This window comes from Catharus ustulatus, chromosome 10 (genome assembly GCF_009819885.2).
Source record: "Catharus ustulatus isolate bCatUst1 chromosome 10, bCatUst1.pri.v2, whole genome shotgun sequence".
In the NCBI taxonomy this organism is placed as follows: Eukaryota; Metazoa; Chordata; class Aves; order Passeriformes; family Turdidae; genus Catharus; species Catharus ustulatus.
This window is the reverse complement of record NC_046230.1, coordinates 2,810,121-2,833,393: the sequence shown is the minus strand read 5'-3', so window position 1 is coordinate 2,833,393 and position 23,273 is coordinate 2,810,121. Positions and strand designations below refer to the sequence as shown.

At 43.9% G+C, this 23,273-nt stretch overlaps 1 protein-coding gene across 1 annotated transcript; it reads right to left on the bottom strand.

Annotated features, from left to right (window-relative positions):
• Nucleotides 1-469: 469 nt before the first annotated feature.
• PLEKHB2 (pleckstrin homology domain containing B2) lies at nucleotides 470-14,665 on the bottom strand. The gene is made up of 8 exons (XM_033068756.1): nucleotides 14,147-14,665; nucleotides 11,018-11,065; nucleotides 10,281-10,433; nucleotides 9,460-9,562; nucleotides 8,533-8,572; nucleotides 6,239-6,328; nucleotides 5,005-5,119; nucleotides 470-2,998 (listed from the first exon to the last, which is right to left on the bottom strand). The coding sequence occupies exons 2-8, from the start codon at nucleotides 11,052-11,054 to the stop codon at nucleotides 2,862-2,864; spliced, it is 675 nt and encodes a 224-aa protein (XP_032924647.1). The 5' UTR covers nucleotides 11,055-11,065; nucleotides 14,147-14,665; the 3' UTR covers nucleotides 470-2,861.
• Between the last annotated feature and the right edge of the window lie 8,608 nt (nucleotides 14,666-23,273).

Below are 23,273 nucleotides of genomic sequence, written 5' to 3'. Positions count from 1 at the left end.
CTGTACATCCAGCCAGACAGTACTGAGGATCTGACCAAAGCTCTGCTCTGCTCCTGAGCAACAGGAGACATGAGCTTGTCTTCAGGAAGCAAGTGTGAACTTCAACAGCCAGGGACTTCAGGTGGCAATGCCCCTGCTGCTGCTCTGTGCACCAGGATGTTGCCACTTCTGTCTCTGCAGTGAGATCAGGAAGGCTACAAGCACCTGCAGGGAGGTAACTGCTCTTCATTTCATGCTCTAGCACAGGTTTGTACGCTTGCTTTCTGGCTCCTAAATGCCTGTGTTTCTGAGATAGAACATAGTTCATGATTTTTCTATAAAAGCAGCCTATTGTTTCCAAGCCAAAACTACAATAATTTGTAGTGTTTTTCTACTGAGAAGTGTAAGGTTATTTTCTTAATGGACAATTACTTCAATTAATTCAATAATTCAATTACAACTTAAAAAAAAATTAATCTCAACCCAGGAATGTTTTGCAATCAACAATCTTTATTTTATATACTTCACTTGAAGAAACCAGGGACCTAGACAGAGTTATATCCTGAAAACACAAGACATGTTCCCCTGCTGTAACTAACAGTTCTTCTAAAAAAAAAAAAAAAAAAAAAAACCAAAACCCAAACAAAAAAAAAATCCAACAAAAAAAAAAAAAACAGCTGATTCACTTTGTGTTATCCTTTCCTGATCATTATGAAATTTAAAAAAATTATATGATGCCCAGTTGTTTATTTTTCCCCTACTCCTTACAAGTTCAGAATCACAGAGGAAGAAGAGATGGAGGCATTCTGCAGAACTCACTATTCCAAAGCATAAACCTAACAGCAGCCTAGACCTGTAATCAAATTCACCTCTTAAAGGGCTTTTTAAAAGGGCAGACATGTTTATTCACTTATATTCCATCCCTTTTCTGACCTCAAGGCTACCAGGTCTCTAAGAGAGCTCCAGTAATGTACTGCAATGTCTTTTGGTTTGGATTAGCAATAGGAAACTTTCATTTTAGTCCTCTCTTGCACTTCTAGAATGTTCTTTCAGTCCATCTGACTGGCAGAACACATGCAGCTTGTGTTAAACTGTGAAAGGACATGCATGCACATTGGTGTACAGCTCAGAGCCAGCCTCCTGAAAGCAGTTCACCTTCCCTGGATTAGGCTCTGAGTAAAGCAGCCACAATTACATCTGTCTGTGTACTTCCAGTGATTCCACTTGGTTGAGTTAGTCCTAAGGCCCATGGAAGCCTAGTGCTTCCCCTGGCTGCCACCCAAACTCTTGTCCAGGACCTCTACTGATTAAATAAGTAGGCCAGAGCCAAGAGAGTTTTAGGATGAAATGGTGAAGACTGGGACTTCACTTAAATTTATACAGGTGCAAGTTCTCATCTATTTTCCTCTTTCCTGACATGAAACCCTGTGAACCATAAAGAAATTAACCTTCTTCTAAATGGAAGGATAAGTAAGATTAACATCAAAACAGTATGCAAATACAGGAAGCTAAAAGTGGAAGTATAAAAATAAGTCCTCTTACTATAAGAACTCAACTTAGGCACCCTGCCTCATTTACCTGAACAAGAAAGCCTATGCATTTCTTTCCCTGCTGAGCACAGCTCAGCATGGATTAGAACAGGCCATGTAACACACAAAACAGCTGCACTCCAGGGGACAGCCCACAGCACACTGTGTAGAGAAACCACACTTACAAGCAAAACCAGACATGTGCCTTGGAGTGTTTTTCTCAACAAGTCACGGAGAAGAGACCTGCTGAATGTGAGGGGGAAATGCACATACATACAACAAACCCAGGCTCAGCTGTGCTCAAAATTAGTTGCAAATAAGGAACCTGGTTCAGGAAACCTCGGTGGCTAAGAGGCAGGGAGCCTGTCCTAGCCCTGGCAAGGCAGCTGATAGCTAAGTGGCTGTGTGCAAGGTCTACTTGTGTTGCTTGTCTCTCCTCCCCTCCTGACTGTTCCTGCCTGCAGAGGGGCTGGGAGGCCCAGCACAGGGAGGGCTGCTCAAGTTCATTCTCCTCCTGCAGCCTCTGCAGAGCCATGGCAATAACAAACACAGACACAGGACAGTAGCTGCTTCCTAACTGCAGCTGTGCAGTGTCTGAGGCTGCTGTTCTGCAGACACCTGCAAAGCTAAAGATCTGCTACTTCCATCTGACCAGAGAAGAGTCATCCAGGATAAGGAGGGAGCTACAACAACAAACACTGCTCTTTCTTGCCACTGGTCATTCACATTTCTGGGAGAATAAAAGAACTGAACAGTGCTGCTGCTTCTCAGTGGTTTGCTCATACATTCTCAGAGACAACTTTACCTGGACGGTGTGAGAGGCAGGTACAGGACTCCACGTGAGAAAGCACACTACCACCTGCAGGCAAGTCTGCAAACAATAAAACCCTCAAGCATGGCAGACTGTCTAATGCCCAAGGAACCTCTGCTGAGCTCTGTTTTTCCAGGGAATGTTTGAAAGCCAGTAGTATGTCTATACTAATGCAGGACTCCTGTTAATCTTTTATTTTAACTAGATCTTAGACCCCCCAAAAAACCCTTTTTTCCTATGGTGTTTATAGCAACAGCCTGTTCATAAAGCAGGTGACTGCTACCACGTGACACTGGTGCTCATATTGATCCTTGTAATTCTGAACATCAGACCAGAATTCAAGAGCAGCACATGCCATCTCCAACCACTTAACTAAATGGTGCCTTTAAACTCTCATTAAGACAGTTAAGAATCAGTTATTAAGATGTCACTACTGAAAAATAACTATTGCGTTTTTCAAAGTTTAACAGTAAACAACATTGCCAATATATTATTGCACACAATAAAGGGGTTTGAAACTACAGAGATAAGGAAAGGGTAATCTAGAAGACCCAAAATAATGATCCCAGAGCCATTCCAGTTGCTGCTCCAGCCAGCATGCCCAGTGCAAGATCTCCATCGCTGTCACGGTAGCGCTCCTGAATGATGACGTGGTTTGCAGGGGGCTGGCCATAAGGTCCTAGGAAATAAGAGGTTGTTGGGAGGAGGGCAAAAGAAATGTGTATCTTAATACTGCAATTTCAAAACAAGCCATTCTTTCACCTTCTTCCTTCAAATAAATACCAATATTTTGTCAGCTGCACAGGTAGAATACATTTCTGCTTTGGATTCGGCCTCCACATTAATTAAATCCAAGGGCCTAGCAACACTTCAGCCTTTTAACAACTTCATATCTGTGAGGAAAACTCATCACAAACATAAAAGTGAACATTGCTCTGCAAAGAACCTATCAATTATTTGTATTCACTTTGTGGATTTAATGTAAGAAATGGGTCTAAAACTGATTCAGCCTTGAAGTTAAGGCAAATAGTTTAGTTCTCCCCCCTCACAACCTCCCCCTGAAAAAATCTTTGGCAGATCTCAAGCCAGTAATTTGTCTGAAACTCTACATGAGTTATTTACATTTCCTGACTACTGAAATTCAGGCTTCACATCCTGGACTGATCTGTGAGGTGGTGACAGCTGCTACATTTCTGTTCAGATGAAAATTGGCCAGTACTAAGAAATAAACCTGAGACTCACAGAGCCACCGACTGACCCTTGCTCTGTAACAGACTTGTACAAGCCTCACCTCTCATGTTTTCTGATTTAGCTCCTAACTGCAAAGCAAACATAACAGTACTGGTTTCCCTTCCATACATTTCAGGAAGATTAAATATTCTCGAAAATCCCACAGTGGTGTTTTGTAACAGATTCTTAAGTAATCCAACTAAATACAACTAGGAAAGGCTTTCACTGACTCCTAACAATGCATGAGTCCCCCCCAAGGATTATGTCACTGCAGAGGAGGAATGGAGCTGAAAGCACAAGGTTAAGTGAGATGCTGTGGTGAGGCTGAACCCTAAGGTTTAGCTGCAGTGACCCTGGTGAAGGAAAACACTGAGCCTTGGTAACCAGTATCTTAACACACTGGACTTGCAAACTGGCCAGGGGAGTTATGTTTGATGCTACATTATTATCATATGGCTTTGGCTTGATTTCCAAGGCCTGCTGGAACTTTTTTAAAAAGTCATTGGGTTTTTAAAAAGCTACTGCTCTTCAGAGCCAACAGAACACACATTCCTCTGTGTTTGAATGTGTATCATCTGTATCTTAGGACTTCAGTAACTTAGATGAAGAAAACTTTAAAAGCTTTAAAGGCTGATGAACCTGCCTTATAGCAAAAAAAAAAGGAAAAGGCAAGTGAAATAACCTGAAAAATGTCAAATGGAAAACAAAATCTCTCTCAAAACTGAAAAAAAAATCTCAGCAGAAATTCTTGTTTGCAGAGTCAGATCATAAACAATTTGTTTTCTCATTTTTATCACTTGTACAACTCTAAAGCCCCAGTTCTGTAGGACTGGGGCTCTATGCAAAACTAACCCTAAATTAAGGTGACTATGATTAAAAGTATACCCGACAATTTTACTCTTTGCTTCCTGTTTTTGAGACTGAAAGCTATACAAAACCTGAACAGAGCAACAGAAGATTTCATGTGGCTGAAATTACCTTATACTGCAATTCCAGCACATGGGGAAGGAACCAGCTACAACCTTGTTCTGGGAGTGGATTTACCTTTGAAACTTGCATTTAAATAATTCAACTAGGTATAAGAGCAGCAGATGAATGAAAAGCTCCATCAATGCCCAATATGGAGTACTGAATCACAAAATCACATCCTCCTCTGGCTCTTGTACCTTTCCTTAAAAAACATGCTGTACTTTAGAGTTCTGCATGTTTCCAAAGGAGTTTATAAAGCAATGTAACTATGCTGAGATCACACTGGGAAGGTTAAATCCCTTAATACCCCTTTCACTGTGCTCCCTTTGTTGTGAACGGGTGAGTGGATTGGTTCCAGTTACAGGTCAGGTTTCTTTCTTTGTGTGCAGGAGTGGTGGCTGGTAAAGGATGGTGATTAATAGAGCTGAAGCCAGGAAGAGTGACTCAAGTAGCTTCTGTGGAAAGGGGGAGGATGTGGCTGCTTACCTTGGTATGGATACTGATAGGGAACAGCATAAGCTTGTCCGTTGGAGGCATAGAAGATCTGAGGGCCCACCGGGGGATACGCACCATGGTACTGATCATAGCCATAGCCATAAACCTGGTGACATTGGAACAGGTCTGTTACACAAGGACACTTGGCCATGGATCCAATTAAACACACTGTTCAATTTGCCTTTCTTTCTAATGGAGCTAAAGTTTCAATAAAATATCCAGGCTGTTCTGCTACAGCCAATCTACTCCCTAGAATGGATCCAGAACAACTGCTTGAAAAAATAAGCACTCCAAGCAGCATTCACTCTCTTCCTTTCCTGGACAGGCAATGGCAGAGGCAGGGCCTGGATCATCAGGCAGAGGCACAGCAGCCCTGCCAGCTTCTCCTCTCTGCCCTCATTCCAACAACAGCTCTCTGGGGAGCTCAGAAGTGCCAGGAAGGCAGTAACACATCCCAAAAAACTCCAACCAACCCTCTGAGAGGGTACACTGCAAGCAAATGTCAGATTAAAGACAAATGCTCTACAGTGTATGTTTTAGAAGTAATTTTTTTCTCCAAAAGAGGAGGCTGCACACAGGAAGCTTCCAGCACCACAACTCATTATTAACAAAAATGAGAGGCTGGAGCAGAAAGTGCAAAAAGCAAGTGCTCCAAACTATCCCCCACATATCACTGCATATCACTAAGCACATCCAGAAATCCCCAAAATATACTGGTTTGGTCCCAAAGCTGCTCCTTCACTGCAAGAGAACTGTGTATCCAGGAACTAGAGTTACTGTGTTGCTATGACATCTTGGTACAACAAAATGCTTATGTGTTAAAAGTGGGGGCTCCAGTTATTACAGCCTGTGTCTAAAACTCCTGACCTTACACCTCTCCAGTGCTTGCACAACATGGAAGTGTAGTTACACCTCCTTATGTTAGAAGCTGCACAACCAATATATTTGAAGATCAGCCAAATAAATTCTGCCCTGTCTCTCAGAAGCTTTATTTTTCAAGTTCACTGAGCAGCCACCCCTTTATACACCTCCCAACCACATGTACCCCATACTTTCAAATGAAATCCATCTCAAATAAATGCAGCAATAGGTTCATAGTGCCTTACTCTCTTCTGCTGTAAAAGCTTTAAAGCTGGATATAAGAGTACAAAGCAGCACTTGGTGAGTGCTAGAAGGAGGTTGCTGCTGCCTTGCTCATGTTAACACTTCTGACTGCAACTCTTACCTCAGGTGATGGTGTGGCATAAGCTGTGTAGGGAGGAGGGGCTGAGGAAATGGCTGTCTCATCATACATCACATCAGATCCCACGTAGCCCTAAACACCATGGGTAGAGAGCAGTTATCACCTGTTCCTACAGACTGACAGTTAAACTTAATGACCCCAAAGAAAAAGTAACCTTCAGCCACACTGTGTGTTAAGAAAGCAGTGAGTACCTTGTAAAAAGAAAGTACCTGGAGAGTAGACCTGATCAACCACAGAAAGGAGCCATAAATTTTTTCCCTGTGTGTGTGCCACAGACATGCATATGAGTACACCTGCAAGCACACTGGCTCCTTCCACCATTCCAGAGCCTCAGATTTAGAAATTACCCTGCTGTTCATTTTCTGGTTTTAGATAAAGAATTCTTCACAACTAAGCTGGCTGCTTCTTGGCACCCCAGAGTGGGATCACCAAGTTCTGCAGAAGCAGGTAAAGGAAACAAATGCAGTAGCCAAAAGTGGTACTGAGGCAAAGATGGTAACACTTGAGTCCATCCAGAATAAGTTCCCAAAGACAATTAAGATTTCTTACACTATCCTTGTATTCTTGCCCCCAATATCCAAAATCTACAGGGATGCTCTTACTCCCTTTTCCAAGTTAAAAGCCAGCTCCCATTCTTTAATTCACAACGGAACATTTTAATAATTGATTAAAACTGATATTAAGTTTAAAATGAAAATTGATTAAAATTGATAAAATTATTTAATAATTAAATCAACAGTAAATGCTGTATTATCTCTTGGACTGGGTTATACCCCAAGTCAAACTCATGGTGAAGATTCTAAAGATTGCTTGAAACACTGTTAAAATACTATATGAAGTGGTATTTCAATCACCTGGGAAATCTGCTCACATCTTAGCAGTAAATGTGTTCTGCCCTGCCACAGGGATCTCTGTGCAAGCCATGCACAAGGCTGCAAACACCTGTAAATGATACAATTCTCAAAGCTAAGGTGATCACCCTGCTATTCCAGTCAAGAGGCACTGCTGGATGCTTGGAATTTTTGAAAAGTGTGTCACGCACTACAGACTCAAACCCACTTCCCCAGTTAGTCCAGGTCTTCATTGGACACCTTTAATAGCTTTGCAAAATGTTAATTTATGTATCTACTTGTGTAGAGGGCCACCTGCTCTACTTTGAGTAGCAGGGGTCTGCCTTGGCTGACCAAAGTCAGCACTGCCACGTTCTGAGCCATCTATCAAGGCTGGCAGCAGTGTGAACAGCATGAAAACAGCAATTCCCATTTCCTGAAACCTGGAGTCACCATCCCACACACAGGTGAGATAAAGCCCTAAAGCTAGAGCAGACAGACATGAGTGTTGTGTCCTCTGCATGAGGACAAACCCTTCCCTTCTCATTTCAGGCCACAGGCAGTGCAGCATGGCTGAAGCCAGAGGCTGGGCTAGTTTTGCCATGACAAGTGTTTGCTTTGGGTAGCTACAAATCCAAGTTACATCCTCTGACAGATGCCCCAGTACAGTGGTAATGCTAATGGGACCCAGCAGAAACTGAGATAAACTTCTACAAAACACAGAATTTCCCCTGAAACAGAAACACCTCGAGTTGGTTCAACCTAGTCATCCAAGGAAAGCCAGTGCTGCAGAGTACTCTGGAAGGCAGTCTAAAGGAAAAACAAATTAGCAATACCTACAAGTGGATGGATGTGGCTGCCCAAAGATACAGCTCTCCAGAAGACTCACAAGGAGGCTTCTGTGATTCCTGTTTCTCTCCCCAGCTACCAGGGCAATGCAGAGGTAATACACTCTTCCTCAGCATGCCTGCACTCCCCTCCAAGCATCTCACTGTTCCCCATGTCTCTGCCAAGAAGCATCCCACAGTGGGATGGATCTGCATTAACAAACAGCTGCTGTGTAGTAAGCTTCCTTTAGCACTGCACCCACCTGGGAGGCAGCAAACACTAGGAGTGAAAAGTTCATTTTTGCTGCTTGCAGATTTGCTTGTTGCCCACAGCCTCAGTGCCCACAGACCAGCTTTCCAAACATTCACTTCCACCCAGAGAAATCATTCCTTAAAATCATTCTTTTCCACACAGCATGTAATTGGCTGGACTTGGCTGCAAGGATGTGTTTGTGATACACAGAACCTTTTTTGTCCCCACCCACAAGCTTTACTATCATGCTCATGACCCTGTTTAGCAGAGAAGGATGGAACATGGTTTCAGAACTAAACTGCTGGACCACACATAACACTGATGTGCTGCTTCTCTATCAGTATAAAGTCCAAGTGAGACACTCACTGTATTTGTTCTGGCGTCCTGGAGAGCAATTTTCCATGCCCTGCAAAAAAAAAAAACCCACTGGTTAGTGGAACACTGATAAAAATTAACATCACCTTTTTCTTTCAGGTTAATGAAACAAATGAGGTTAGCAACTGGAGGTACTCCAGGAGCAGAGTTTAAGATATTGCATGTGTCAAAGCCTAATGAGACACTCCAATGCACAGAAGTGTTACACCAAGACTGAGAAACAATTCCTTTCCTTGCAGAGCTGAGAAAGAATGAGGAGGAACAAGAGGAAGAATGGGGGTCGTTTTGGAGGTCCTTGCTGCAAGAACAACAGGTAGGAAATATGCAGTCATGCTCAGGATGAGGTCATAGGAAGAGATGCACCCCAGCAGAACAGTTCATCTCTGCTTATCAGAGCAGGGGCCTTGATGCTATTTCCCAGGAGGCAGGTACACCTCACCCAGCTCCTCCCCTGCCATGGGGCTGGGAGCTGTCCATGGGCCACACTTCTTGGCAAACAGTGATCACAGAAATTACCTAACCCTACACAGCCCAGCTCAGCTGATAGTTCCCAATAATGGAATATTCTTCCTATCACCACTGGGATGTCCTTGGGCTAATGCCACATCATGTGCTCCTGAAAAATGGCAAAAGTTTAAAAAAAAATCTGTTTAACAAGTCTTGCATTAATCATATTAATCAGATGCTTCTACTCCTCCTCACTCTTCAGTGTTTTCAGGGACTTAACGTGCAGTTAGTTTGCATGAGCTACACAACTTCTAGGAGAGCTATTGGGATTTTTGTCACTGAAAATCTGCTTTCATTTGCTTGAAAACTTTCTTAAAATATATATCTGAAAGTTAGTAGGGAGAATAACTAGGGAGACAGAGGGATAAAAGAGGGAAAAGCAGCAAAACCATTATTGTCTGGCAGTCTTACAGGCAGTCATCTGCACTCTCTGCACAGAGGTTGACTGTCTTCCCATCACGGCAAACAATCTGCAGTAAGCAGTCTCTCTGCTTCCCCTCTGGAGGCTGGAAATCTAGGTGAGAAAAACAGAGATGAGTGATGAAGTATGAACAGCATTACATGATCACATGTACAAGAAGGGAGTCGGTTTATGCAAGTCTGGGGCCAGTTGTAGCTGCCTTCCATGGCATCAGAACAAATCCCAGAAGGAAATAACCTGTTCTTACTCTTCAGAGTGTCCTGAAAGTAAGCAGCTCTGAACACCTGTCCTATGAAATGCAAGTGTCTTACAGCAGAACCAATCCATACTTAGCAATAAGAACTCTCCAGTACTTGTGTCCTTCTCTTGTGTCAGCACCAAGTGGAGCATTAACAAATGCTAGAAGTGAACTTAGGAAAAACATCTGCTGAGGTTTCCCATTTCTAGCCCTGCCTCTCCATCCAGCCAGCACTGTGGTCACAGCAGGAATGCTCTGTATCAGACACACAGTCCTGCTGGCAACATCCCAGCCTCCTGCATGCATGGTACACTGTCCTCACTGAGTTTTAGCAGAAGTATCAAACCTTGACCTAACCTATCAGACGGTGATACCATACCCTGGGCATCTCTAAAGCAATTCAGGAGTTGCTGGGGTTGAGTTTTTTTGGAAGGTGGGGGGATTCAAGAACAGTGGAGTTGCACACATTTTGGACAGGTTTACATCTGCAGTAGTGCTGTATGTGGTATGCTGGGCAGGCACTGAAGTTGTAAAGAATCCCTGGATATACAAATGCTGAAGATTCATTATTACCTCGACATTCATTTCCCACTCTGAGGTTGATGCAGTGGATTCGCATGTGGATTTTATCTTCTAGGTCACGGCGACTTTGATCATCGTAGAATATTAAGCGGCCATCAGACCACAGATCAAACCAGTTCTTCTTCCAACGCCGTAAAATAGTACCTTAAAAACCAAACAGTCACTCTTGAGGGCAGATATCAGGAAACATTTCTGTCCTAAAGTTAATAAAAAATAAACCAAGAAATCCTTCACAGTTGCCCCAGACAACATTCCAAAGTGACAAGCAAAATGCTGTATTACTTGGACCATTAGAGGATTGGGTGCCATATTTTATCTAGGACCAAACCAAAACTGGTTTTATTGTCAATGCATGATGCTTGAGTTCTAACCTGCTGCAGGAACAAGCAGAGTGCATGATTAATTGAAAGACACTAAGCTGACGTGTCAGGTAACATTTCCAAGTCTCCACTTATACAGCACTAATTACAGAGCAGCATCTGACTGAATGCCAGTCACATCTCAGATGTGTTCATATCCCGTTTCCCACTGCAGCACCCAAAGGTCACATGGCAATGCCATCATGACACGTCATTACGTGACGTGTCCTAAAGGTAAAAAAAAAAACAACAGAAACAACCCACAGAACTAGAGGCCCATTTTAAGAAAAGCTGGGAATTACTAAACTACTGTTTTCTGAAGAAATCCCAGTGAACAGGAGAGAAGGAAGAGAAAGACCCTTGACTTACTTTGCCGGAGCAGCCACCCGCTCTTCACAAATGCCATTGTTGCTTCACCTAGCGAGCAGAAGAGGAAGGGGGAGGGGGAAGAAAAGCAGTTTTCAGTATTTCACAATAATACATTAGGAAGAGGCATCTCAGCACCATCTATTAGAGCTGCATGCACCCAGCTCACGTTGCAGTAGGCCTCAGCTGAAGATACTCAGTAAGCACAGCTGGTGTTGTGGATGTAACAAATGTGCAAGTGCTGTGATCCAGTGACTGTAAGAGACCACCTTGATGTGTAAAGGCAAACAAAAGCTTATGGCTACTGCTCCTAGAAAATGGGGAAGAGACAGACTGGAAATGACTGCTTCCTGACTCACACCAGCTCCTTTTAAAGTTGTTCTCTCTGCATACGTGTACTTCCTGTATTCTGCAGTCTCAAGTTACCAAGCACCCTCACTTCTATCTGCCTCTTTTTTTTTTCTGTACTTCCTCTTCTGTGTTTTTAATTCACTGGTTCAAAGTCCAGTCAAAACAAAACTTGAAACAGTTTCATCTTAAGAAACCTCTTTTTCTGACTTGCATTTCTTTCAAATTATCACTAGCTCACTCCAAGAAGAATTAAAGTAAGTAGAAGATATACCCATAAAATAAGATTCTCAGTTCTCCTTAGCTTTTAAATGAAGCTTGAAATAGCAAAGTGAGGACTCTGTGTTAAATTCAAGTTATCACATGTGACATTAAGTACTCAGCCACTGCATTCTGGTTTATGAGCATGCTGAAAAAAAGAGATCAAGTGCAGGTTATATTGGAAAATGAGGTTTTATTTTATAGCCTAATAGTATTCTGATTATTGTTTTAAAAGAGATTATAAAAACTCAACTATCCAGGTGCAATTGGACTAGAAAATCAAGAATAGAAGCATTTTAAGCCTCCCCTGAGAAGGCTGCTTTTTAGAAATTATTTGTAGGGCCTGTAAGCCAATATGAGAGCAACAAATAACATTCTAGTGGTAGCAGCATAAGGGGGGCCATGAGGGGGTGAAAGGTGGCATAGTAGATTTGATAGACAGAGGAACTCCTCCCAGACAAACCTCAGAGAATGTGTTTAAAGCTGAGGAGAAGGGAGAAAAATAAAAGTTTTGTAATCTTCTAGCAAAATATAAAGTTAGTAAGCATCCATCTGTTTCCTGATCCAATGGATATTACTTGTAGCTGTGTCCTCTTCGGACTACTAGGCAAATAATGTAGCACATAAGATTATAACTGTCAGGATTTCATATTTAAGGAATGGCTCATCCTGCACAGGCTTGGATATGATGGTGAGAACCACCTGCAGGTAAAGTCTGAACTCCAGGATAAACCTCTTGTTCTTGACTTTTGTACCAGTTTGCTGGCAAAAGAAATGTTCTGCTGAGAGCCCACTGAAAGGGAGTGTCAGACTCCTGTCCTGCTTTCCTCATGGTCACCTGCTCCTGCTCTGGGTCTGAGAGAGCTCTTGTCTCCCAGCTAAAGACAGGGAGCTCCAGAAACAGAGGCCAATTAATTCTCCCAAAGTAACAAAGCAGTACAAAGGGCCTGAGCCTCATTCTGCCAGCACCCCAGTACAGGCTTCTCTCCCCTTGATTCTCCTTTATTAGCAAACAGTCTACTTGCTCATTTTCATAGGAATGGGTGTCTCTAAAGGTGTTCCAGTTTGCCCAATAAGGTGAAATCACTATTTCTGGAGGCTGTTTCATAGTCTATAAGCCAAAAAAGAATTTGCATGAACTTCAGTTCTGCTGCAAATGTTAGTCTAGGCCATGGAATTTTGTTGATACCTTTAAACTTACTCTATTACACAATAGCATAATTAGATTTAACTTGGACACAAAAAGGGGAAGAACCAAAGAAAAAAACCTTTCCTTTGATAGACTGAGTTTTGCATCTGATTACAGGATAGTTCACAAAGTCTCACATTCAGAATATCTTAGAGCTGTCTAAAGCTACAAGAGCAAACAGGGTTTCAGCAGCTGTACAGCACCTCAGATGTAACCTCAGAGGCAACAACTACCCTCTCCCAAATCACAGTTTAAGTACCCAAAACTTCAGCTCTGGAGAGAGAGCAAGGAATCACACAGAATAATCTGCCAGCACTTGAAGTAGGAGGTGCAAAACCAACAGATATTCTTCCTTGTCCTTTTTAAGCACAAGCACTTCATTTGAAGTCCTGTACAGTATTCACAGTCCACCCACATGATGTTTAAAAGCGTATTTGCAGAGCTAGAAGGCAGCATAGCAAGATTAGCTGCATCTCAATTGTATTTGCTTGTTAAACTAGCCCAGTGCCACCAACATGAAGAATGGGACTTCATCAAAGATAAATTAATTTATAACGAATATAAGTAAAATGTTTTGGTGACTGAAATCAAAGAATAGTAGCACTCTAAAATGAACTCGAATTTTCTGCTCCCTGGAACAACGGTTTTCTGCTCTAATGTAGAATACCCAACAGTCTGTCCCAGTCCTTTTCTCGGAAAAACACACTTCGAACAAATCGAGTGTTTCTCCCTGCAGCCTGTAATCACTAGAGCAATTTCGGTTAGTGCAGTTGCGCTAGCAGCGGACCCGAGCCTGCAATCCGTGCAGGGCTGAGGGCTGAGCCCCAGACCCAGCTACGGAGCAGCAGTGCCCACAGACACTCCCGGCACTTCGTGTACAGTACAGGGCGCTCAGTGTTCAAACGTGACCCTACCCGCCCCCTCCCGCTCTCAACAGCCAAGTTTTCTATTTCTGGCGCTGCCTGGCTGTGGCCCAGCCGCGCAGGCCGTTTCCCGGGAGCTGTTTGTGCTGTCCGAGCCAGCGGCTCGGTCCCAGCGCTGCCCGAGCGCTGCTGGCTCCCAGCGGGACAGCCCGAGCAGCCCCCGGGTCCAGCGGGGCTCTGCCCGGCCAGGGCACGGCGGGGCTGCGCTCCGTCCCCGCCAGCTGCGGCCTGGCCTGGCCCGGGCTGGCCCGGGCTGCCCCGAGAGCCGCGTCTCGCCCTCCCAGCCGCTACAGGCGGGCCCGCGCCCTGCTGACCTTGACGGGGCTGGCAGCGGCCAGGCCGCCCCCCCGGAGCCGGCCCCCCCTCGCCCCTTCCCCGCCGGCCCGACCCCGGGCCTGCCCCGGCCGTTACCTGCTGTCCCCGCTCCGCCGGCCCCGCTCCGCCCGCGGGCAGCGCCAGCCCCGTCCTGACGTCAGCCGGAGCCGCCCGGATCCGCCGGGGGTGGCCGGGAGGGGAACGCGCCCAGCCCGGCCCAGGCTCCGATCCGCCGGGCACGGCGAGCGGGACGTTGACCCCGTTCCCGTTAATGCGTTTCCCCGGCGCTTTCCCGGCGCTTTAAATACATCATCGCCGTCTGCCGGGGCCAGCGCCTGCCACCGGGGCGGCCTCACTGTGATGGCACTGAGGCCATCAGGCTTTTTCGTTTCTTCGGCAGTTTCTGATCTCACCCACAGAACCGCAGCAGAGAGTAGCAGGCGCTTTGTTCGGGCGGTCAGGCAAATGCTGGAGGCCAGGAAGGCGGCTGGTGTGTGGCTCTTACATAAGGAGCCAGAACCGCGCCTGGGCCGCGCTTGCACGGCAGCAACTGCGCTCTGCTGGGGTCAGTGCTGCTCCTCTGGGCTCAGTGCAGCTCTGTGCTCCGCAGGGCTCAGTGCAGCTCTGTGCTCTGCTGGGGTCACTGCAGCTCTGTGCTCCGCAGGGCTCAGTGCAGCTCTGCTGGGGTCAGTGCAGCTCTGTGCTCCGCAGGGCTCAGTGCAGCTCTGCTGGGGTCAGTGCAGCTCTGCGCTCCACTGGGTTCAGTGCAGCTCCGCTGGGCTCAGTGCTGCTCTGCTGGGTCAGTGCTGCTCTGCGCTCTTTAAGACTAGATAACACAGAAATAATATTCATCATAGTTAGAATTTTACTTAATCTGTCAACAAACTCCTTAGCTTCCTTCCTATCCATCTATCGCCTCTTCTTGAGCACAACAGCAGCTCTAAACTACATATTACATGTGACACTGTATTTCAAGGCTGCAGTGTAGACTTTGCTTTCATGTATCACTGAAGGACAAGAAAGGTGTTGTAGTCAGAACAGGAGGGATAAAAAGAGATCATCTATCTGTGAACAGAACAGGTTTCAGAAACCATCAGTAAATGAGATTTGTGTAGGTCAAATTCTGTTTATGTAGGGGCCCTTTCTGTGAAGCTAAAGCTGTCACCTTTCATTGCTGAAAAAGTTATTTTCAGAAATGGAGGTATTAGGTTGGTGGTGGAAGGCAAGACAACCTTTACACCGGGGGAGGGAGCAGTTTACTTCTGGAATGATAAACACTTCTCTTGAGGATTTGGGAATTCAGCAGATCCTACCCTGTGTGAACAGTCACTATGGAACAGCTGCCTGTTTGGCATGTGTTCAAAGCATTGGCTGTTTGGGTTCATATAAAACCGTAGTTTTCATAATAGGTTTAAAACAATTTTAAACTTCCTCAGGCAACTGTCAGGTGTTTCCTGGATGAATTATCTCCATGGTGCAGAGCATCAAGGCTTTATTTGGTGGCTGTCTGGGACCATGTCCTGTACCCACCCTGGAAAGTTGGTCAGGGCTGTGACCCCAGCCACAGAAGTGCCACACAAATCTGAGAGTGCAAGACAGAGGCACAGATCCAGGAAAGATCAGATCTTCAGTCAGCTGGAACCACAGGCAAACATCTCTTAGGCTTATCACTCTGAGATCTTTTGAATTAAGCATGTTGGGCTCCTCATCTGCTGAGGAAACTTTGATCAGCGAGTTTCTAATTAGCTGTGCTGCAGAGCTGAAGGCCTGAGTATTAATACCCTGTGCACAAGAACTAGAATATTTAGGTGAATACTGTTACAACTGGGGATTTCTTTTCAAGTCATTTGCCAGTGAAGTGGGAAAGTGAAGGCTTTTGTTCAAATTGTTCAGCCTGTCCATAATTGCACTGCCAGTCTGGTAACTTCCAAAGCATGATGTAAGATACACCCCCACTAATAATTTTGGAAAAAAATGTTTGGAATGTTAAAAACCCTGGAATGTTAACAAACCCTGGGTTTTTTACTCCCATTCTTGTCCTGAACCAAAGCAACCAAGGCTGAAGTTCAACTTCCCCATCATAGTTACAACATAACAGTTAAAATTCAGTTGGCAAATTAAATTTCTAACCAACTAAGAAATTGCTATTTGGAAAATGTATGTGGAAAAATTGAGCCATATGTGACTTCTAATTCTGTGTCTTAATGCAGCTGACATAATACATCTTTTTCAATACATGCTAAATTTTGATTGCCACCAACATAAGCATTTGAATTCTCAGTCATTTAAGGGTCTTCAGCTGAAATTTAAATTTCAAATTTCATACTTTGATTCATAAAATATAATTAGACTCTAAACCAAGCATAATATACATTTGCATTAAGAAAAATAATTTCAAACAGAATACATGCCAGCATTATTAAGCATTATAAGTAATGCTATTAATGTTACTACAACTAATGCATGCTCAATCAGGCTAATTTTTTTTTTTTCAGAATCAGTATTGCTTACAAGGTAATGAAATGAAAAGTAAAATAAAAAAAACTATTATTCAACCAAAGAGCCATGCTTGCAACAGAAAGATCAGGAGAGATGCTGCTGGAAAACACTTGAATAAGGAATTAAAAGAACTAGGATGCCAAAAGGGCTATTATTACATGTCCATTATTTATTAGTGTTTCAGATCTTAGGTATGAAGATTACGGGCAACTTGAAAGTAGTTATGCATTAGGTGAGAATAGCAGAGCAGAAGATAGGTCCAGAAACAAGGCAAGCTTGATTAACTGTTTGGGAAACTAAGCCAGGTTGCAATAGTTTGTACATAACCTATAAAGTTTCCCCAATGAAAGGGAGATGGAAAAGAACATATTTCTGTTTTTCCAGAAGGTTCTATTGTCTTGGCCATGTGTATAATAGTCCTGAGCAGAAAGGTAAATCATAGACTTGGAAAAAATCTTTCTGCAGACTGCCTTAACACACTCCCAGTGTCCAGTGGAAAAGACTTTTGGCTTTCAGTTCCTGCCATTTCTATGTGTAATTCATCTGCACCCATGATTAAAATTCCTTGGCAGATATTACCTGCAAAAATGACTCTGTGTGATCAGTTTGTGTTGTGCTGCCTCATGAGAGCAGTGTCTGCAGCTGAAGGGGTTCCTGGGGTGTGGTGTGGAGCTCCTGGACAGGATGCAGAGTGCAGCTTTCCCTCATGAGAGCTACAGACAGCTCTCCTAGCATGCTGAGGACATGAGGACCTGAAGGGCACAGATTTTTTAAATTGCTTTGGGTTTTGTTCTGCTTAAATCTGCAAAACATAATGTATCCATGCAGCAAAACATAACACAGAACTGCCAAGCACAGCGGGTGTATAATGCATGTGGAATGGGCAGTGTGCTTGCAGGCTGCACAAGTGCTCTGCTCCAGCTGAACCTGGCCAGTGCTCAGACCCCAGCACCACAGACTGTAGCACCTGCTGATAATCTGGGCACTGTGATGCCTTAGGATTTTAGCTTCTGTATTTTTCATACATTTGTTATCCTGCAATTCTTTAGTGTATAACTCTGAACTCCATACACAGTGTGAGCTGCTGCTTTCCCATTTTGGTCAGACACAACAATTCCTCTCCAGGCCTGGGAATCAAGGGCACCTCACTGCCTCAGGCCCTGAGAGATGGAAACAAAAGTGAGTTGGGGGGAGCAAACTTGGGGTAAATTGCTTCATTACCTGAATATGTAATTGGAAGATTAACCCCCAATATGCAAATGGACCAAATTTATAGAAGTGTAAAAACCTGTAACCTGTAATCTATTTTTGGGTGTAGCCCCTGAGGAGCTTTGTCTGCCTGAAATGTACCTGAAGGCCCTTCAATAAATGCAACCACTTTTTATTTCCTTAATTTTGTCTGGATTCTGTTTTTAGGTAGCCCAAACAAGGCATCAACTGGAGCATCTGTCTTACATGGCAAGATTGAGGAAGTTGGGTGTGTTCAGCCTTGAGAAGAGACCCCTGAGAGGGAACCTCATTACTGTGTGTAAACATTTAAAGGGGATGCCAAGAAGGTGGAATCAGGCTCTTCTCAGTGGTGCCAAGCAATAGGATAAGAGGCAATGGGCAGAAAATGATGCACAGGGATTTGCACCTGAACATGAGGAAGAACTTTCCTCCTGTGCAGTGCTTGCCCACTGGAACAGATTGCCCAGAGCTGGTGCCCAGAGCTGGTGCAGAGTCTCCTTCCCTAGGGATAATCCAGACCCCTCTGGACACAATCCTGTGCCACATGCTCTGAGATGACCCTGCTTGAGCAGGGATCGTGGGGACACACAGTGACTGCGGACACACAGTGACTGCAGGCACACAGCAAGGGCTGTGCCTCGTCTTCCAGCTGCCTTAAGAACTGGATTTTGCTAAAGGGGATGTGAGCAACAGCTGTGTTGACCGAACAGTTTCAGAGCAATTCAAGAACTCAAATGCCTTAGGGAAAGTGTATTTTCTTAGAAAAATCTGTCAGCTAAGGCTTGAGAAGGATTAGCTCTTGCATACTGACAGCAAGGGTGAGAGACTTGCCCGGGTGCATGAGAAGGCTGGGGCAAAGGTAGAGGATGCTCCTCCTCGACCTCTAACTGAAACCATGATAGCTCTCCTTGCCTCCTCCTGGCCTGCAGTTTGTGGAGCACTCCAGACACCTCAATTCTGCAATGAAGTGACCTGTTCAGACACTTACTACAGAGGAAGCAGCATAGACAGGTAGGTCCAAATAAGAGGCATCTGCAGCTTCCCGGTGGCCAGTGTAGCTCTCTGGAAGCAGATTGCAGAGTACACTGAGAACAACAGACACACAAAAAGACCAGCCAAAAGCTGAGGAACTTTCTGGATGAGACTCTGGGATTTCATTGTCAGCTTCCATTGTTCAGATCTGATTAAAAACAAACTGGCAAGAGAATGACCACATGCTTATCAGACATCCCTGCAGGTCACACCACTTGAAAGCCATTTCACTGGCACTGATGGGGCCTGTTTGGAGTTTTGGATCTCACTTTTATTTGTAGGCAACTTTGAAAGGTGTGGGATTATCAGAGATGGGTTAGATCCTTTGCAACTTGCAGAAAAGTTCCTGTCTCTTTACAGCCATTCTGAAGGGAAGAAAATCCTAGTGCAAAACATTTCTGTTTCCATTAATAACTTTGTTTGGGCCTGACAGCCAGCCAGCATCAGTGGGAGCATTTCCTCTGAATTATCTAAGCTTTGACTCTCACCTTGCATTGGCTGTACTATTCCATTAACATTTAAAGACAGTGCTACATGCACAAAGGAGAAGATTCACAATCATAGCCAAAAGAAAGATGTGTCAAGGAAAGAAGAGATCAAAAGAATAATTACATTTCATTTTCACTGAGGGACTAAAGCACAGGGACAGTAAGAATTACATGCAGCCGCCTAGAAAATCTGTGCCACTATGGTGAAACAGATTTACACTTCCCCTTGCCAAACTGTCAAATATTTGTGTTTCCTCATCAGACTGCCACAGTCCAATGGCCACCAGCAGGGAAGTTCCCAGTCTATATTTTGCTCTAGGACTATTTTTTTACTTTATCTTCAGTTATGTGCTGCTTGTGGTTTGGACTTTGGAAGAACTGTTGGTGAGGGGGCATCTGTTTTGCCAAATTTCATTCTTGAAGCTTGCTGGAACTGGTAAGTTAAAAGTCAGTTCCCTCATCTTACTCTTGTTCTATTTGTCCTCAAATGCATATTGAATCTCTCCTCTTAAACCCAACCTGCCAAACATTGGGTTCAGTAGAAATCTCCATGTCTTCAGAGGCTTTTGCATTAGGCCACCTATTTTTTCCCCTTCTCTTCTAGCAGTCAGACATTAAAACACTGACATGAAGTGGAGGATGAAAATCCATTGCCTCTTGGGAATTAGTGTGCTGTGTGCTACACTGATATGTGTGGGACATGCTTGTGTTTGATTTTTGCTTTTCCTAGGGACAGACTCCAATACCTGCCTCTCCCAGGAGCCTGTGCATACCTTTTGATTAAACAGCAGGAGCTCTGGCTAGGAGTAGAGGTGCTTGACTGATGGTATTTTATTTCACAGCTGAGATCTGCTGAGGTATTCTGATTTTTTCCAAGTGATCATAGGAAATCCAACAGTTATTTGTCAGAACCAGGGCCGTGCAAGAGGGCCAGTGCATTCCACATGCCCAAACACAGGTACTTGGAATTCTTGGCTAAGAGGAATTTCTGTGTAAAAAAGCTGTGTATTCCCACTGAGGTCCTCTGATCACATTGCAGTGTGAGGCTGCTACCCAGCACAGTGCCAGTTGCTCTTGCTAAGATGAGCCAGGAGAAATTATCTCCTGCCAGACAAGGAAAAGGCCAGCATGGAAGTGTGTCTCACAAGTGTCTCTTTTCATCTACCCCTTTGTATTTAGGGCTTCTGAATGATCATTCTCATTTATTCTTTTTCTTTTTGAACCTCCACTCTGTCACTTCTGGGACCAGATATTTTGCACATACACAGAAATTGAAGCAAAGAAGTCCTAGACCTGTGAGCTGCAAGATTTAGAACAGAGAATCCAACACTTAGCACCAGCATTCAACATGTAAAGTTAGAAGGAGGTGGGCACCTGAGGAAGCAATCAGGAGAATTTACTTGTCTGAGCACAACTACAGATTGCATATCAAGCTGCAGTGTTCCATACATAAATCTGCATGGTAGTTCCCTTCCAGCCTGCACCTAGGTTTTTCTTTTCTAGAAAGGCACAAAGCATGGAAGTCAATGCCTAGGCTGAGCTAAGAAACATCCCTTCTCTGCCTCACCACTAACATGACAGCAGTGTCTGGCAGCCTGAACTTTGCTAAAATGGTTTTGAATCAGAGTAGAAATGTTCTCTCTTCTTCCCTTACTGTGTCAGGTCTTGAAGTGTTGGCAGCTAATTGTAAAATGCAAGCAAAATGAAAATTGTGAAGATTTCCATTTGAAGCACGTGAAGGTATTTCCCCTATGTTAATGTGTCAGACCATCACTAGAATATCGTGGAATGCCTTTCTGCAGTAGTTTGTAAATCTAGGAGGATAGTGGTCTCCATATCATGTATTCTTTGCATATACAAAAGCTTTGGAGACAATTACTTGACAATTCCTATGTACCTTGCAGAAAGCATTCACCAGAAAACAGTGATGGGAACAATTAAGCTCCAGGCAGAGAGCCAATATGCAACTGCGGATCAATTGCTGAAAACCTCATCTGTATAGAAAAGGCTTCTGAGCACACACTGAAAGCTCTTTACATGACTTGACCCATGATCTAACAACAACCAGAAATAAAAAGCTCTGCAGCTGTTTGTGTCACAGTAATGACAGGGGTTTGGGTGTGTCTGTGTGTGTACACAGACAGATCAGCCCCTCCTCCAGTAACTTATTTAACAGAGCTGTACAAGAAGGGTTAGTGCAACCCATCTCTGAGACCAGCTCACCAGATAAACTGCTCTTTATTTACTCTGAGCAGGTTAATAAGTTGGCTCCAAAGCAGAAGGCTGATTTCCAAAACCATTCAAGAAAGAAAAGCAGATAGAGTGATTTCAGGGATTGTGGTTTCACTGTGGTCTTATTGTCAGTGTCTGTATTTCAAGGTGCACTGTCTGGTTTCTAGCTACCACAACATTCAAACAACACCTAGGTCTTCAAATAAATCATTTCAGCCAAAGACATAAGAATGAAGGGCATATTTCTAACATTCTTTGTCAAGTGTCACTCAGCTCTAAAAAAAGTTACAAACTTTCAGAAAAATGTGAGATCTGTGGGACATGAATTTTTCCTGCTGTGTTTTGTGTGGTCCCCTACACTCTGGGGTTTGGTCTCAGCCAGGCCCTACTGTAATACAAGTAAGAGAAAAGATTACTGGAGAATAAACACTAACAAAGTTTAAGGCATATTAAGAGAGTTCATGTTGCCTCACAATTAGCACAATTTAAGATCCAGCAGTCCTAACTGAGCATATAAGAGGTGTTTACTCCAGGCACTTGGCTGGGATTGTTCAAATTCATAGGTGTCAGTGCTGAATCAAAGCATTAGGCCAGTGCAGGAAGAAAACATATCCCCAGCCCTCACATTCAGCAAGGATTGGCTCCTGTCAACTGGCACATGACAACTCCTCAGTGACCTGGAGCCAACAAGAAAGTCCAGGTATCCATTTATTATATCCCTATATTATATCTATTTATTTTACAACAGCATTTAACACAAACACATCAGTGTATACTCTATACCTCTGCCATAACTTTTTTTGAGCTTTGAGGTAATTCTGTCTAAACTAGTGAGGCTTTGAAATGATAATATTCTACCTCTAAATAAAATTTCTGCATGGAACAACCTGAAAGCCCTTACATCAGTGTTCAGACCCTTGCATTGCAGAGGAAGTATTTTAACTGGTGGTTTTGGTGCAATAGCATAATGAAATAAACATTTCATTTCTGATTCCCTTCATGGTGCCCTTTTCTTTGCCAGTCACTGAGCCCCTGTAATGTGGTAATTCCACTGCTGACAGAGCCTAAATGAAGCCAGCCAAGTTATAATGTGTAATAGGATTTCCTGGAAGCTTCCTTAGTCTGTCCCTATTTGTGTAGCTGGAAGTGTAGACTTGCCAATTTATAAGGTGCCTAAAGAAGCAGTTAGGAATGAATGTTACAAATAATCCAAGGAGGTGCATCATCCTGTTTCATAACTTTCTGAGGCACTTTTCAAATATTTATAGGGGACCAATTCATCCCATTGAACTTCAGACACTTCATTTAGGCACTGGGACAGAGTACTTGATTTAGATTCCCTCTAGATGACTGAAAGGCCTTTCCAGAGAATGCTTCCACTCATCTCAGCTTCAGTTCTTTAGGTTTGTTCTTCTTTTCAACTTCACTTTTTAGGGGTGCCAGTGAATAAACAGAAACCCTAAAGTGATCCTTCTCCTAATGTAGGTATGTGAGGAGTTTGCCACTGAACAGAAACATCCTGGATTTAGGATTTGCCACAGTATCTTGGGATGTTTGGAAAATGTGGTTCAAGATGATGGCTGAGCATGGGGGTTCATGCAGCCACTGTGACTCAAAGACAGCTTTGGCTTCAACCTGAACAGTACCTCCAACCCTTGCTACCATTTTGTTTCTCCAAAGCTTGGGTAAAGATCTGCTTGCTCTTTCCTTGGGGGAGAGGGAAGGGTTTAGAACCATGTATA

Coding starts and splice junctions, on each gene's coding strand:
- PLEKHB2 (XM_033068756.1), bottom strand. CDS start 11,054: ATGGCATTTGTGAAGAGCGGGTGGCTGCTCCGGCAAA. Junction 8,573..9,459: donor GAGAGTGCAGATGACTGCCT/GTAAGACTGCCA, acceptor TTTTTTTTGCAG/GGCATGGAAAATTGCTCTCC. Junction 5,120..6,238: donor ATGCCACACCATCACCTGAG/GTAAGAGTTGCA, acceptor CAATGTCACCAG/GTTTATGGCTATGGCTATGA.